We start from the raw sequence: 15,289 nt of genomic DNA, 5'->3' as shown, positions 1-15,289 counted from the left end.
CTGATCTTTCATAAAAAAGGTTTTCACCCATTTCAAAACCTATGGGGTGAAATTTGTAAAAATCCTTTCATGTCATGTTTTAGTGCTCCCCTACACTATCTTAGGAACATGCATGCCCAGCTTCTTGCGTTCAGTAGTTTCGGCTTTGCGTCCTGTCAGTCAGTCAGACAGAGAAACAGTTTACATAAAAACTCAAAAAAGACTTTTTGAACCGACATAGGATTCGAACCCGAAACAACTGCGGGGCAGTCGCATACGCCACGGAGACAGTCGTAACCAGACTCCGGGTTTAAGTTGAGTAAAATTCGGTTATAGGTCAATTATATTATCAAAGACCAATAACACTTTTCCAAGCAGGGAATCGAACCCGTGACTCGTGATCAGTAGTCAGATACACTATTAACCCCCGGTTCCTGAGCACATTTAGCGGTAGTTTATCTATTCAAAAGCATTTTTTTGTATGAGTTTTGACGCTATTGAATAGATAAACTACCGTTAAATGTACCTCAAAAAACCGGGGGTGACTGCGCCACGAAGACAGTCAAACAGCTCTTTAAAGAATCAAATACATGAGTATTGACGTGTATATTAGTATTAATCGTATCTTATCTCGAACATTTATAATAGGGAACATGCAAATACGATATTTATGAAAATTTTATGATTAAAATGTTAAAAAAATATAAAAGAAGGACTACTTCAACATTTTTATTTTAAATTATGTTGATTTTTAACAATAATTACGAATTAAAATTACGTAAAACGAAACGCATTTCAAAACACCAATCAGCGTTCAGTGACGTCACTCCTGCTATGTCAACTTTTGAGAGGTTAACTTTGCGTGTGAAATTGATTATTAGCAGTGAATATTATTTACGTTTTTAATAAAAATTGAAGTTGGGTTTATCAAAGCAGACTCCAGGAATTTACCAAAAGTTAGTGTCGACATGGTAGTAACGTTTTTTGTCGTGAGTCCAGAGTTTTCAAGTGTAGAAATGAAGGGGACTAAATTACTACGGTATGCATGAATCATAGTTTTTAAACTTTGTTTGCATTTTATTCAGCGATTTCTAAACATAGCAGTTATATTTTAGCTCAACGAGAGAATCTTACGGCGATAACGCAATCGGTTATGTGCATCGTTTTTCATGTGTATCGTTTTTTCCTTTTCATTATTACTGATCTAGGTTTCAGTGGTATTATTCTATTTTGGCATTCAAAAATATGAGGTACCACATCCTTTTTCAGATAAACTTTCCCCCCAAGCATTTTAAACTTCATCCAATTTTCGACGCCGTTCTCCAACTGTCAAATTAAAAATATATTATTGAGAAGTTTTGTAAATACTTAGGTACACTACCAGCAATAATAACAAGTATTCGCCAACTTACGTCAAAGTGGTCTTCACAGCAACGAATAATAGTCTTTGGAGAATAATAGTCATTCCTCTTTGCAGCTTGAAACCACTTTCTTCTCAGTTTTGGGTCAGAAGGTCCAGTCAAAAACAATTTATTTGGAAACATCGTTGAAGTAGATGGACACATTGGCACAAAACATGAGTCAACACGACTTTTTATCGGAATTTTATGGGTATTATTGTGATCACCTGATGTTGATGGATACTCCATTTTAAATTATTAAAAAAAATAAGTAGAAAGTCGAGAAAATTTGCAATTTATGATAACCGACGAAGGCAAGCACGACCAGTGACTGACAGGAGTGACGTCATCGTGAGTGTAGGTCTTTTTTGGCGCGAAAATTTAAACGATCCGTTTAAAACCGCATTTTTTTACGATAAATTAGATTGTTTTAATTTTTTAATATGGTTATGACCTATTTTACAATGAATTCTTTAAAATGAAATCAAAACTAAAAATATTGCATGTTCCCTATTGTCATTAAAACATTCAGTACATTTCTGCTCAGTGATTGATCAGAGCGTTACAATCGTCATTCAAGTATTTTATTTTAAATTAAATTTCTTTGTGTTGATATAAACATGAAACTCGCAATAGGTAAGTTTTGAATACAATAATGTTCTAACCTTACTTTATTCTACGAAAACAAATATTCGGTGATTTTTTTTTTGCTTTTATTACAATTCTATCCGTAATAATATAATGTCGGTCGAACATCCAATATTATTATGTACTCTGTGTCAAAATTGAATAGGAGGTCATAAAGAAACACTTTCAATACATACATAATGTCATGGTTTCCCATGGTGGTAGACAGAGACCTTTGCTCCTTCCACATCCATACATCTTGTCATACAGATACAGTAATTATTATAAGCCTAAAGGGCAAAGGTCTTCTTAATGGCTTCACAGTCTATCCTGTCTCAGGGAGTCTGCATGTAACCTGGGTTGTAGGTGAATAGCCCGACCCCCATTTTTATATATATATTAGCTTAGCCTTTGTTCCAAACTATGTCGAAGTCGGCTTCCAGTCTTACCGGATGCAGCTCGATACCAGTGTTTTACATGGAGCGACTGCCTATCTGACCTCCACAACCCAGTTACCTGGGTTATAACACGATAGCCTTCGGTAAGACTGGTTCTCAGACTTTCAAGCTTCTGACTACTGTTAACGACTGTCAGAGATCTTCGAAAATGACAGCCGGGACCCACCATTTAACGTGCCTTCCGTAACACGGAGGAACTCGATATGTCTAAGATGGTCACCCATCCACAGATCAACCTCGGCAACCTCGGCTTAACCTGGAGATCGATCGGCGTGGCTGTTGTTAACTAAGCCACGAGCTCCTCCCCCCTTCTTTTATACACTTATTTTATACTAGCTGACCCGTGCGGCTCCGCTCGCGTGAATTTCGTACTGTTGCTTATTCGTTTGAGCAAGCGAATTGCGAAGCGCTCGATACACCTACACATAAAAATGCTAACAACTCTTTTGTCATCTAATGGTTATTTACGAAAGGGACCCGAAGGGCACACAATGTGACACAGGCTCAGGTAGGCCTGATTTCCTGTGGTTACCTTCTTTTCCGCTCTCGTCTGTATCCGTACCAGTTTACAGTGTAAAATATAATACCTTATTATAGACTGACCATTGCTTACCCGTCTGGATTCAGAATATTATTATAGCTACAGACAGACCTATCTGCGCCGGAGCTCTTCACACGCGTAATAATGTATACTTGCGATGATACGTCCGAAACCGCGTAACCCGTAATTATTTTTTATATATCATCCGTTGTTTATTTTTTAAAACTTACCACATAGTCTGTTTCATAGCTATCCAATTTATTTCCAAAATGCAACCAATTAATTTGGTTATGTGTTTCGAGCAACAACGCCATCTGTTAGTTGCGACGAACAACGACAACAAACGAAATTACTCGATTTGCCATCTAGGATATCCCGACCGCACCGGACCCATGTAAACCAACATTTTTGTGCAATATATCATACAACATTTATGTTTTAAAATCTTATAAATGAATAGCATGTTTCAAAGGTATTTTTTTTACAATAAAGCCATTAAAATAAATTAATTAGAAAAAACATGCTTTGTTGCGGACTATAACGCCATCTATTGGTTGGTGCGAACAACAGGTATCGATACGGCGGGCGCCGCGTTAACTTTATGCGAATTTTGTGAAATGGATTGTAAAGCCATCTATGGTCTCTATAGGGAAACGCAGGTTCAAACGATTTTTACGTATTTTTTTCAATTTTCTAAAAATCTTTGAAATTTTATGCTATAAAAAGTATCCTAGAAATTGCTCCACTACTTATTCTATGCATATACCAAATTTCAGTGCATTCTATCCGGTAGTTTTTACGTGATAGCGACACATACAGACGGAGGACAGACAGACAGACAGACAGACAGACAGACAGACAGACAGACAGACAGACAGACAGACAGACAGACAGACAGACAGACAGACAGACAGACAGACAGACAGACAGACAGACAGACAGACAGACAGACAGACAGACAGACAGACAGACAGACAGACAGACAGACAGACAGACAGACAGACAGACAGACAGACAGACAGACAGACAGACAGACAGACAGACAGACAGACAGACAGACAGACAGACAGACAGACAGACAGACAGACAGACAGACAGACAGACAGACAGACAGACAGACAGACAGACAGACAGACAGACAGACAGACAGACAGACAGACAGACAGACAGACAGACAGACAGACAGACAGACAGACAGACAGACAGACAGAGAGACAGACAGACAGACAGACAGACAGACAGACAGACAGACAGACAGACAGACAGACAGACAGACAGACAGACAGACAGACAGACAGACAGACAGACAGACAGACAGACAGACAGACAGACAGACAGACAGACAGACAGAAAAGAAAATTATAAATTGCAGATTCGGTATCGGTATCCGTTACTAAACATCCCCCATTGGTTTTTTTTTAAATATATCCAATGTACAGAATTGACCTCTCTACAGATTTATTATAAGTATAGATTAACCACAAAAAAAGTTATGGAAATGAATTTCATAAATGTTCTATTACAGGAATACTGCTGATAATAACTGCGCAAATTTGCGCAACACAGGCATGTTTGTGCACAAGAGACTATACCCCGGTGTGCGGCTCCGACGGACAAACGTACGCGAACAAATGCTTACTAGATTGTACCAACACGATGGACACGACAAGAAACATTCGAATGGTCAGACATGGCGTGTGTGATGACTTCTATAAATAAATAATCAAATATCAACTTTATTTTTTACTAGCTGACTCGCGCAACTTCGCTTGCGTCACATAAGAGAGAATCATAGAGGTCATAATTTTCCCCGTTTTTGGAAGATTTTTCGTTGCTACTCCACTCCTAATGGCTCCATCGTGATGTAATATAGCCTATAGCCTTCCTAGATAAATCGGGCCGGTAGATTCTGAGATTAGCGCGTTCAAACAAACAAACAAACTCTCCAGCTTTATAATATTAGTATAGATTTATCGGTTGAAACGTATTTCCCTTGCCTTATCTATGTTTCGTAGAAAAGTTAATGACACTTAATACCTATGTAATTTTATTGTTTGAAACATTTCATCATGTTTTAACAACTTTCACATATACAATATCAATAAATAAATCCTCCTTTTATCTGTGCCAATCGTATCCAATATTCCTGACTGATTTTTGACTACTTTATAAGTAAAAAAATGTTATTAATTACTAATGTCCCACTGCTGGGCAAGGGTCTCCTCCCGTAATGAGGAAAGGGTTAGGCCTTGAGTTCACCACGCTGGCCAATCGCGGGTTGGGGACATTGCAAACCTTCAAGAACTGTTCTAAAGAACTCTCATCTGCATCCGTAGATTTCTAATAATCGGTCCCGGAACACACATAATAAAGTACACATAATATAGCAATAAACAGTGTGTCTCCATGATGAATAAACAAATTGAGGAGTGTTAAAAACAGTAATGGAATATTATATTGCAAAAAAAACCGGCCAAGTGCGAGTCGGACTAGCACACGAAGGGTTCCGTACTATCATCTGCTGAATTTGAAGCCTCCTGTTACCGTTTTTAATATTGAGCAAAAAATTACGAAAAGAACACGTTTATTGTTTGAGGACCCCTTAATATAGTTTTTTTTTTATTTAGTATTGTTGTTATAGCGGCAACGGAAATAAATCATTTGTGAAAATTTCAGCTTTCTAGCTATCATGGTTTATGAGATTTACTAGAGACAGACAAACACACAGCGGAGACGTAATAGGATCCCGTTTTACTCTTTGGATACTGAACCCTAAGAAGCAAAAATAGTATCAATGTCCTCACGTAAAGTGTGTTACAAAATAAAATAATTTACTTATTTAATTACTGTTATGTGTATTACATGTGCCGTGTAATAAGTTATTTAGTTACACTGATAGTGTTACTACTATATATTACATAGTTCCATTTACTTCACATGATGTACAGAAAGTGGTTAAGTTCAACATGAATATCAAACTTGGTAAGATTTTCAACCCTCTTTAATTGACGATGGGAAAGGACCTTGCCTTTACCCCATATTTTTTTCCATTTTTTCTTCTCCACCTATGAATATTTTAGTGACTGATAAAGGTCTAACCAAACGTCCGTGATTCTTATCTCTGTCTTTCCTTTATTAGTTGTATATATTATTGATGTATTAACACATTTCAGCAGCACTGTTGATCATCAGCGCACAGATCTGCGTCACACTGGCGCGACACCCGTGTGTGTGTACTAAAGAATATCGACCAGTATGTGGTTCTGATGGAGTCACGTACTCCACGAAATGTACACTCGAGTGTAAAGCATATGAAACTGGACGACCTATTACTGTGGTGCACGAGGGAAAATGCAATATCTGCCCATGCCCAGCAATCTACAGCCCAGTGTGCGGCACCGACGGCAAAACTTACCCTAATGAGTGCTGCTTAGATTGTGAGAAAAAGAATTCTAATCCTTCTCTTGAGGTGGCACATCAAGGAGTTTGTTAGAAATCTCAGTATAGATGCCGTGATGTGCAGCGGTAGTACCACGGAATAACTTACACAAGGGAATGGGGCATGTGGCCGTGGCGCATGTGTCATATGAAATATGATGATGATTAGCTGTACCTACCCTATTACAAACCTAAGAGATGACACAAGAAGCACGTAGATAGAAATCCGACATATTCCGACTTAAAGCTCAAAGTACTAGTGCAAAATATCACTCTAATGTCATTGAAATATGGCTGGACATTTTGTAACAGTCGTTTATTCCTTCATATTTCAGTGTGCGCTAAATGTCGTCGGCTGAGTTTGGTGACAGCCATCTTAAGTGTAATAGTACTACATGCTCTTTCCTATTGTGTTAGTTATTCTGTGGGTAGTTCTACACATACAACAACGACTGTCTCTTGATTGTGAAGCTGTGTTGCACTTAAGCGAGCTTTATACATCTTAGGCCGCTGTATCATAAAAATAAATATATTACTTTAAAACTACCGACGTGATTTTCATTTTTCGTATACTTTTATAAATTGGAGTATCAAAAAACAGAACTTTCCAACCGCTGGATTAGATAGAAGTCACAAGTCAGTAGTGAACATATACTAGAGACTCGATTGTACTTATAAATTAATGAAAATGAGATTCAAGGGTTATTTAATAAAAACATAATATTATAATAAACATTAATTAATTTGTTAAAAACAGAATGCAACTGGTTGAGAGCTACAAGTTGGGTAGTATAGTCCAACAAGTGAGTAGGAAGCCATGCACGATTAATCTAGATAGTTATAAATATTAGGAAAAAGTCTTTTCGCATTATAGTATGTATTTTCGCATTATAGTATGTATGAACTTGTAATAAAATCTCTTTGGGTTCAAGAATCACAAATGAGTACCTACACGGTTCATTAGGTTTCTTTCAGTGAGCTCGTGAGGTACCCAAATATCGAGCTTTTTTGTGTAGAGAAAAGATTTTATTACAAGTTCATACATACTATAATGCGAAAGGACTTTTTCCCCGACCTATATAATTCTGAAGATTTTTTATTTATTTATTTTCACCTTTTTATTCGTAAGTCTTGCTGACAAAACAAAGATACGTTGAAATAATTAAGCCCTTATTACAATATGTATATACTTTGCCAAAAAGGCGCTGAGAGCACGGAGGCAGTTAAAATAAAAACAAAAAATATGTGAAAAATAAAAACATAGGTCTAATATTAATAAAATAATTTTATTATGAACAATAACGAATGTTGCGAATAATCATAGTTTCTACTCTTTATCTTATGATATAATATGGCAAAGTTTTTAAAATTACATAACAAATAATCACATTTTCAATTTCACAATTTTTTGGTGAAACACAACCTTATTACAACGATCATAAATCTATATTCCTAGAGGTAGTTATAAAGAAACTTATGTACAACTACATCCCTACATAGTATAAAGCAAATTCGCTTCCCGCGTCTGTCCCTATGTCTGTATGTATGTATGCTTAGATGTTTAAAACTACGCAACGGATTATTATGCGGTTTTTAAATAGGGCGATTTAAGACGAATGTTTATAAGCTGTAAAGTTTCTTTTGGAAGATAACTGTTTAAACCAGGTGAAGCCGTGGTTGCTAGTATATGATTAAGCAGCACGTGACGCACAAGTTCCCTTGTGTTTAACACTGATCTTTGTCTTGTTCCTCACAGCTTGACATTTCAAGATACATTCGCTGTCGTAAGTGTTGCCGTCACTACCGCACACAGGGCTCAGTACATCAGGGCACCTACACTGAGAATTTTCGCAAGGTCCTGCACGAGCCACCTCAAGCCTGGGATTAGATTTCTTGTCACAAAGTAAAGAACATCTATTTGGGTAAGTTTTGCCGTCGTTACCGCACACTGGGCTGTACTCTAAGGTACAAATGCAGTCCGTTGCTCGTGGTCGTCGAATGGAACCTTCGCATGGACCCTCGCGCTGTACAGAAATTTGTCGTCCAGTTTCATAAGCTTTGCAACCGAGAACACACCTCGTAGGGTATGTGACTCCATCAGAGCCGCATACTGGTCGAAATTCTCGTGTACACACACACGGGTGTCGCGCCAGTGTGACGAAGATCTGTGCGCTGATGATCAACAGTGCTGCTGTAATAAACGAGATATGATTAGAATAAGCCATCAATCATTTAGGTAATAAGGAAAATACTAACGTAGGTATTACTATAACACTACAAGCTTAAGTCAAATTATAGACATGAAACGCATAAAATAAATATTCTTTGCAAAATTAATGACTCCAATAAAGTCAGTTAAAATATCATTCTTATTCCTTCAGTAACTGCTGGTGGATAGTTGGACCCTGAGGCGTAGTAAATTGAAAATTTAGTTTTCCAGAGGACGCAATTTTATAATTTTGTGCCCCGACCTAACCCCTTTTTCCAATTTGACAGCCGGTAGTCAAGGGTGGCGAGCACACTATCTTGAACTAAAAATAAAATTGCGTCGTCTGAAAATCGCAAGGAGCAGAAAATGTTACATTTGAATGAACTTATTATAGAAATGAAAATCCTTACCAAATTTGAGACTCATGTTTCTTTCTGGCAGCCGTGTTCAGATGAGACGAGGTGAAGTAACAAGTGACTACGATGTCAACAGCAGATCAAATCATCAGATCAGAGAGTAACTCAAGTACTAGAAGGAAGTGACTTCGACGTTGACTGAAGATGTAATGATAATTTACTGAGCCCTGATCATTATATATACAAGTATTTATGCATAGTTTTCCCCAACGTGCAATAAGTAATGAGTTTTTTATTGTAAATCCCCACGGTGATGCTCCGTGCGTCAGAACATCAGCGTGCTTTACTTGAAGCCAAGTCAGGTGGAGATTCATCAACTTTGACGCTGTTTGAACACCATTCGTAGACTTAGTATCCCACCACAGGTAAAAGGATTCCCCTTCTTATTCATACAACTTGGCAGAGGACGTGTACGATTTATATAGATTACATATATTTTTTAAATGACAACTCCCGCACTAAGAATTGCTCTTGTGTCGCATAGACTTTTACAAACATACAAACAACGGGCACAGAGTACCACAAGAGCAATTCTTATTACGGGAGTTGTTTAAAAAAGAAAATAAAATGCATCCCCTATTTGAACCTCACGGCACCCAGTATTTCTAAAAACACCAAAATATATAATGTTGCATGCTACTAACTTTGTATTTGGTCAACTGCTATACAAATTATCATCTAGTATTTTCTGCTTTTAGGGCGGAATATAAAGAAAAATCTCCATACTTCTAACTTCTATAGGTTATGCTCTGTGATGTCATCGATGATCAGTCAATCAATCAGTCATAAAGGACATGTAATTAATATTATATGCATACTATATAGATATATTTACAATACAACGCCTGTAATTACATGTTTAAATGATGATTGATTATGTTATGTATTTAATTTCTGTTATGTGTTATACAAGTGCCGTGAAATAAGTTATTTAGTTACACTGATAGTGTTACTACTATATATTGAATAGTTTGTTATAACTCGACATTCACAGTAAGTGTTTCTGCCCAGTTCAATATGACTCTCACATTTGGTAAGTACTACTAATATTATAAATGCGAAAGTTTGTGAGAATGTATGTATGTATGGATGTTTGTTACTCTTTCACGCAAATACTACTGAATCGATTACGATGAAAGGAGAATGCTCAAAAAAAACCCAAGCTGTACACAAAAGTTATGTAACTCAAAAAAATAGTTATACAGTGTAATTGAATTCCCAATGTTTACCTCTATCAAATTCGATGGCTGAACATACTATTTTGCTATAACTTTTCAGTAGGGGTTTTTAATATATTTTTATATTTTTTAAATAAGTTACCTATATAAATGTTTAATCTTTTTTGAGTCACACATTTTTAATATAGGTATGTAACTGAGTTACAAATTAAAAATATTAAAAAATATATTTTTGAAAAATGAGTCATCATCACCAGGTCTTAGATGTCCCCACCGAGGGGCACGAGCCTCCCCTCTTAACAAAGAGGGGGATCAGGCCTTAGTCCACCACACTGGTCTAATGCGGGTTGGCAGACAATTGGAGGGCTATTATAAGGTAGAAAAGTGTTGTCATGGTGGTAGATTGCTAGCCTAAAGCCTATGAAGCACCAAACCCTTCCATCCCTCTACTGACTTTTGCAGTATGCACGGAAAGAAATGCAGCTGGCACCTTCTATGTTTTTTTTTCGCTCTCAATCCAGCATGGGAGCAATGGGAGAAATGAGTGATACTGTGTAATTAATTCCAGATATTTACCTCTATCAAATTCAATGGCTAAACATATTATATTGCTATTACTTTTACTTTACTTTGTTTTGTACTATGTAGTGATAGAATATAATTATTTTATTGTTAATTATTTTTTTTTAAATCACAGTTCCATTAAAATTAATTATTTATTAGTATTAGATATTTACTTATACAATTATATTATTAAAAAAATAATCATTGTGATGAATGTTTGAAAAATATTTATTTTTTAAATTCACCTTTTAAATAGTAGATAATAGCAAAAAATTGTATTTAGCCATCGAATTTGATAGAGGCGAATATCTGAAATTGAATCATTCAGTATCACTAAAATTCTGAGTTACACACCGTTTGTGTACGGCCTGGGTTTTTTTCCCATACATTTTGAGCCTTCTCCTTTGGTATATAGATAGCTGAAGACTCAGAATAACATGTAAGCTACTTTTTATCCCGGAGTTCCCGGGGGATCGGGATTTACACAGGAAGGGTTTCCACGCGGACGAAGTCGCGGGCGGCCTCTAGTATTTATATATCTCTCTCTCTTCCATGCTATGAATCTCATGGTTGTGGGGTCAGCCTTTCTAATCTTTCCCCTCCACTTCGCTTTATCCTGAGTGAGATAGATATCGCCTCATATTCATGTCTTTTTGCACTACAGTTTCCTATATACCTATAGCGTTTTTTACAGGAGCTGAACTGTAGAAAGAATTTTTGAAAGAAATAGTATTATAGTTAAAAATAGATTTTATATTGTATTAACCATAATACTGTCTACTCCTTTCTGGCACCAAAACCAATAGATTCCTTCGATTCGCTTGGTTTGTCATGGCAGGGGCACTCACGACATGTACTCGTACATGTTTTCGAAATTAACTGCGAAACTATACCAGACCCCGAGTAATTCTTACATCTGCTCCAAAATTATAAGTTATATGATTAATCTTTGACTGCATCCGTGGCGCAGTGGTTTTGTTTAGCGGTTGCGTGGGGAGGTCGTGGGTTCGATTCCGACACGGAGCAATTATTTGTACGATCCACTAATAATTGTTTCGGTCTGGTTGTGCTTTGTGTCTGTTGTTTTTATATTTGTAAAAGTCCCCGCGACACTAGAGCAATGCTTAGTACGGAAGTTGTCTTTAAAAAAGAAACTATTGTCATATTTCTCATATATTGTTACAGCAGCACTGGTGATCATCGGCGCACAGATCTGCGCCACACTCGAGCTGCCACCATGCGTGTGTACTAAAGAATATAGGCCGGTATGTGGCTCCGACGGAGTCACATATGGCAACCAGTGTCGACTTAAGTGTGCAGTTTATGAAACTGGGAAAGTGATCGTTGATAGTTACCCCGGGGAATGCCTCGGATGTAGAAATACTAATTTAATGTTAAAAGACTATTTCCCATTGTGCGGTAGCGACGGCAAAACTTACCATAATTTGTGCTCTCTATCACATGGAACGGCAGATGATCCCTACCTTAAGATGATACATGCAGGACCTTGCAACACTTCAAGCAGAAGATCCCGCTTTTGAGTTATTTAACGTGCGGTCAAACTAATAAACACAAAACACAGATTGATTTTCAACAGCCGAGTGCCAATCTATCAAGAAAAGCTATATGAAAATCTGATTAGTGCCCCTTGCATATTCTCCTAGAACTATTTTTGAAGATGTTAAAATATCAAACGCTGTTTTCGTTTTTTTTCTATTAAGTTTTTTACATGTTAATGGTTGCCGCCATCAATTTTAGGAGAAAAGGTCGTAGCACACATATGAACTCGAAAAGGGATCGTCACCGTACCAACTCGAGCCGTTCAGAATTGCTTGTATGAAAATCTCTGCTACAACGCACGCTAATCGGAAATGTAATTACCTCGCCTTACAAATCGCGTTTAAGGTTCTCCGTAGCTTCGTCCACTCCTGTTCGGCGGTCTGCGTTGCCGAACGTGTTTTCATTGATTGATTGAACTAGTACTGCCTAGCTGTCAGCCAGTGATCGGCGAGCCATAAGCTTAGCGTCACCAGGTTGACGTGCCGGAGCGTCTAATCCACTTACGTTACGTGGACGCCTGTTTGCCACCAAGGGTGATGATGCGGTGACGATCCGCTCCCGAGTTGATATGTGTGCTGTGACCTTAACATGTCATATTTTATATGCTTAGTTTGTAAGTTCTATCAATAAAATAAAAAAAAATTGATATGTATTGCTTGTATTTGTTTGTGTCGTGACGATTTTCAAAACGCTAAGCGGCATATAAACTTGACTCATTGAAAGGGTCATTCTTACCCTTGTATGCGACTACCGTACAAACGACTTGGGTTCAAGTCCTGTGTCAGGCTTAAACGTCACTTGTAAGTTTTTCTGTTAAGAATTTCTCAGAGACTGCCATTAGGAAGTTCGTCATTGAGAGTAGATTCGACCTCTGTGTCTCGGAGGGCACGTAGAGCCACCGGTTCTGCACCTGACTTCTCGCTGGTCGTGTCTGTTATCCGTCCCACCAGACATGACCGGATTTTGAGAGTAAGGTACTGTACCTCGATTCTCTACCACTATCGACTACTGACAACCGGCTAGCTATCGACATTTTGACATTTAGAATGTACTGCCAAAAAAATTTCTACGACGCTCGTCAGAGGCGCTGCCGCTGATCACATTTTCATACAAAATTTCTCGATGACAGGTAGGTTGTCGGTAGTCGATAGTAATAGAGAATTGAGCTACAGAGAGTGTGACAGACACCGGCTAGGAAGACGTTATCAAAAGTGTGTTATCGGTCGATCCAGCCGTCATACAGTTCTAGAATTGAACACGTAAGTGTTGTATAATCTTATCTTTAACCTGGCTTAATTGTTTATCTACTGGATATTCCACTTTAATTATTATCAATAACAATTAGTTTGTTTCTGCTCTGTTTACCTGAAACGTTCAATTATTTACTAAAGTATATATTATTTGTAGCGCTATTTCGAAGGAAAATATTCGACTCATAGTGTAAACATGAAACTTGCATTGGGTAAGTTTTGAATACAATAAGTTCTGATCTTTCCTGTAGGTCTTTACTTACTGTTTTTAACCCGTAACTGTCCTACTGCTGGGCAAGGGTCTCCTTCCGAGGTAGGGGATAGACCTTGAGACCTCCATGTTGGCCAAGTCCGGGTTGGGACTTGGAAACTATGTCCTCAAAAATTGTGTTAAACAACTTAAAGTGATGCAATTTTTCATCACTATGTTTTCCGTCATTGTTGTAAGAAGTTTGGCTTTATTGCGATAGTTATAAATACTTCGTGAAATGCATAAACAATCCAACTGCCTCTTCTGTTTGTTATAAACCGAAAGGTTTTTTCAGAACACCAGATGTAACATTTTTTTCACTGTAGAGAGCAAAGACTCTAGTTTCAAATGCGTTTTAAAGCCTTATTTACGTCTACATTCAGTTTGATTAATTTTTAAAACATCTTTTTATGTTCAAGTGGTTTGGGAACACGTAGACACGTTTGTTACCTACTCTTTCACGATTTTGTTTAACAAAACAGCTAATTATTATTACATTACAGGATTGTTGCTGATCATTACTGCGCAAATTTGCGTAACAGTAGCCATTGATGGGCCACCTTGCGTGTGCAGCAGGGAATATTCCCCGGTGTGCGGTTCTGATGGCGTGACCTATGGCAACAAATGTATGTTGGACTGCGCAGTGTCAAACGGACGATCTATTAGAGTCGCCAAGGAAGGCGTTTGTAACGAACTGTAAAGGAAGATATAAACGTATTTAATGAAGTAAAGTTTGACATTTTGAACTTTTATTAATGAGTCATTAATCAATGTCGTGTAAGCTTTGATTAGTTATACAGTGTTTTGTCTTGTTCGTTTATAAAAAGTAGCGATCCACTACGACTAACGACTATCAACAACCGGCTAGCTATCGTGCAACATCGCATGGAAATCTGATCAGCGCCTCTAACGGACGTCGTAGGAACTATATTTGCAGCACCTTTCGAACTGGCGGTAAATTCACTCTCTGTATCATTGACTATCATAAGTGTCAGCATTTGACCTATATGAATAAATTATTTGATTTTGATTTTTAATTTTAGCATGTTTAAAATGTGAAATTCTGTAAACACGTAGGTACTCATTGTAGAAAAGAGCGCTACGGTTTAAAAAGTAATTGAAAGTGACAAAACACGGCATAACTTGAGCTTACACAACGTTTATCAGTAAAGTCAGTCAGTATGTATGTTAAAAATAAATAAATATTTATTAATAAAAATGTGTTTATTACTGTCGTTTTTATAATATAGCCCACCAAAAACATATGGTTTGCCAAAAAGAGTATGTCCTTAGAAGTATATAATTATATTTACCAGTTTCCTGGTTACAATAGCAGGTACAAACTAAGTGTGTTAATCAGTAATAAGTTTCAATTGTACAAACTCGGCTTGGTTTGGAATTAAAAGACCGTATGTAAGT

At 37.3% G+C, this 15,289-nt stretch overlaps 2 protein-coding genes across 3 annotated transcripts in view; one reads left to right on the top strand and one right to left on the bottom strand.

Annotated features, from left to right (window-relative positions):
* LOC142979604 (serine protease inhibitor dipetalogastin-like) overlaps window positions 1–15,289 on the top strand; it is a 45,799-nt gene that overhangs the window by 28,185 nt on the left and 2,325 nt on the right. Inside the window, exons 2-5 of the mRNA XM_076124634.1 lie at window positions 6,179–6,496; window positions 10,039–10,101; window positions 11,996–12,343; window positions 14,374–14,568. Coding sequence (XP_075980749.1) covers window positions 6,179–6,496; window positions 10,039–10,101; window positions 11,996–12,343; window positions 14,374–14,568 — 924 coding nt within the window. The remainder of the gene's footprint in view (window positions 1–6,178; window positions 6,497–10,038; window positions 10,102–11,995; window positions 12,344–14,373; window positions 14,569–15,289) is intronic.
* Window positions 7,711–9,230, bottom strand: LOC142979209 (thrombin inhibitor rhodniin-like). Of its 2 annotated transcripts, none has more exons than XM_076124017.1 (2): window positions 9,063–9,230; window positions 7,711–8,634 (listed from the first exon to the last, which is right to left on the bottom strand). In XM_076124017.1, the coding sequence occupies exons 1-2, from the start codon at window positions 9,076–9,078 to the stop codon at window positions 8,135–8,137; spliced, it is 516 nt and encodes a 171-aa protein (XP_075980132.1). In that variant the 5' UTR covers window positions 9,079–9,230; the 3' UTR covers window positions 7,711–8,134. The 2 variants fall into 2 exon arrangements, with proteins under 2 accessions (XP_075980132.1, XP_075980133.1); XM_076124018.1 differs by having other exon boundaries at window positions 7,711–8,631.

Source organism: Anticarsia gemmatalis, chromosome 16, assembly GCF_050436995.1.
Source record: "Anticarsia gemmatalis isolate Benzon Research Colony breed Stoneville strain chromosome 16, ilAntGemm2 primary, whole genome shotgun sequence".
Taxonomy (NCBI): domain Eukaryota; kingdom Metazoa; phylum Arthropoda; class Insecta; order Lepidoptera; family Erebidae; genus Anticarsia; species Anticarsia gemmatalis.
Note: the sequence above shows the minus strand (reverse complement) of the source record. Positions and strands in the feature narration are given on the sequence as shown.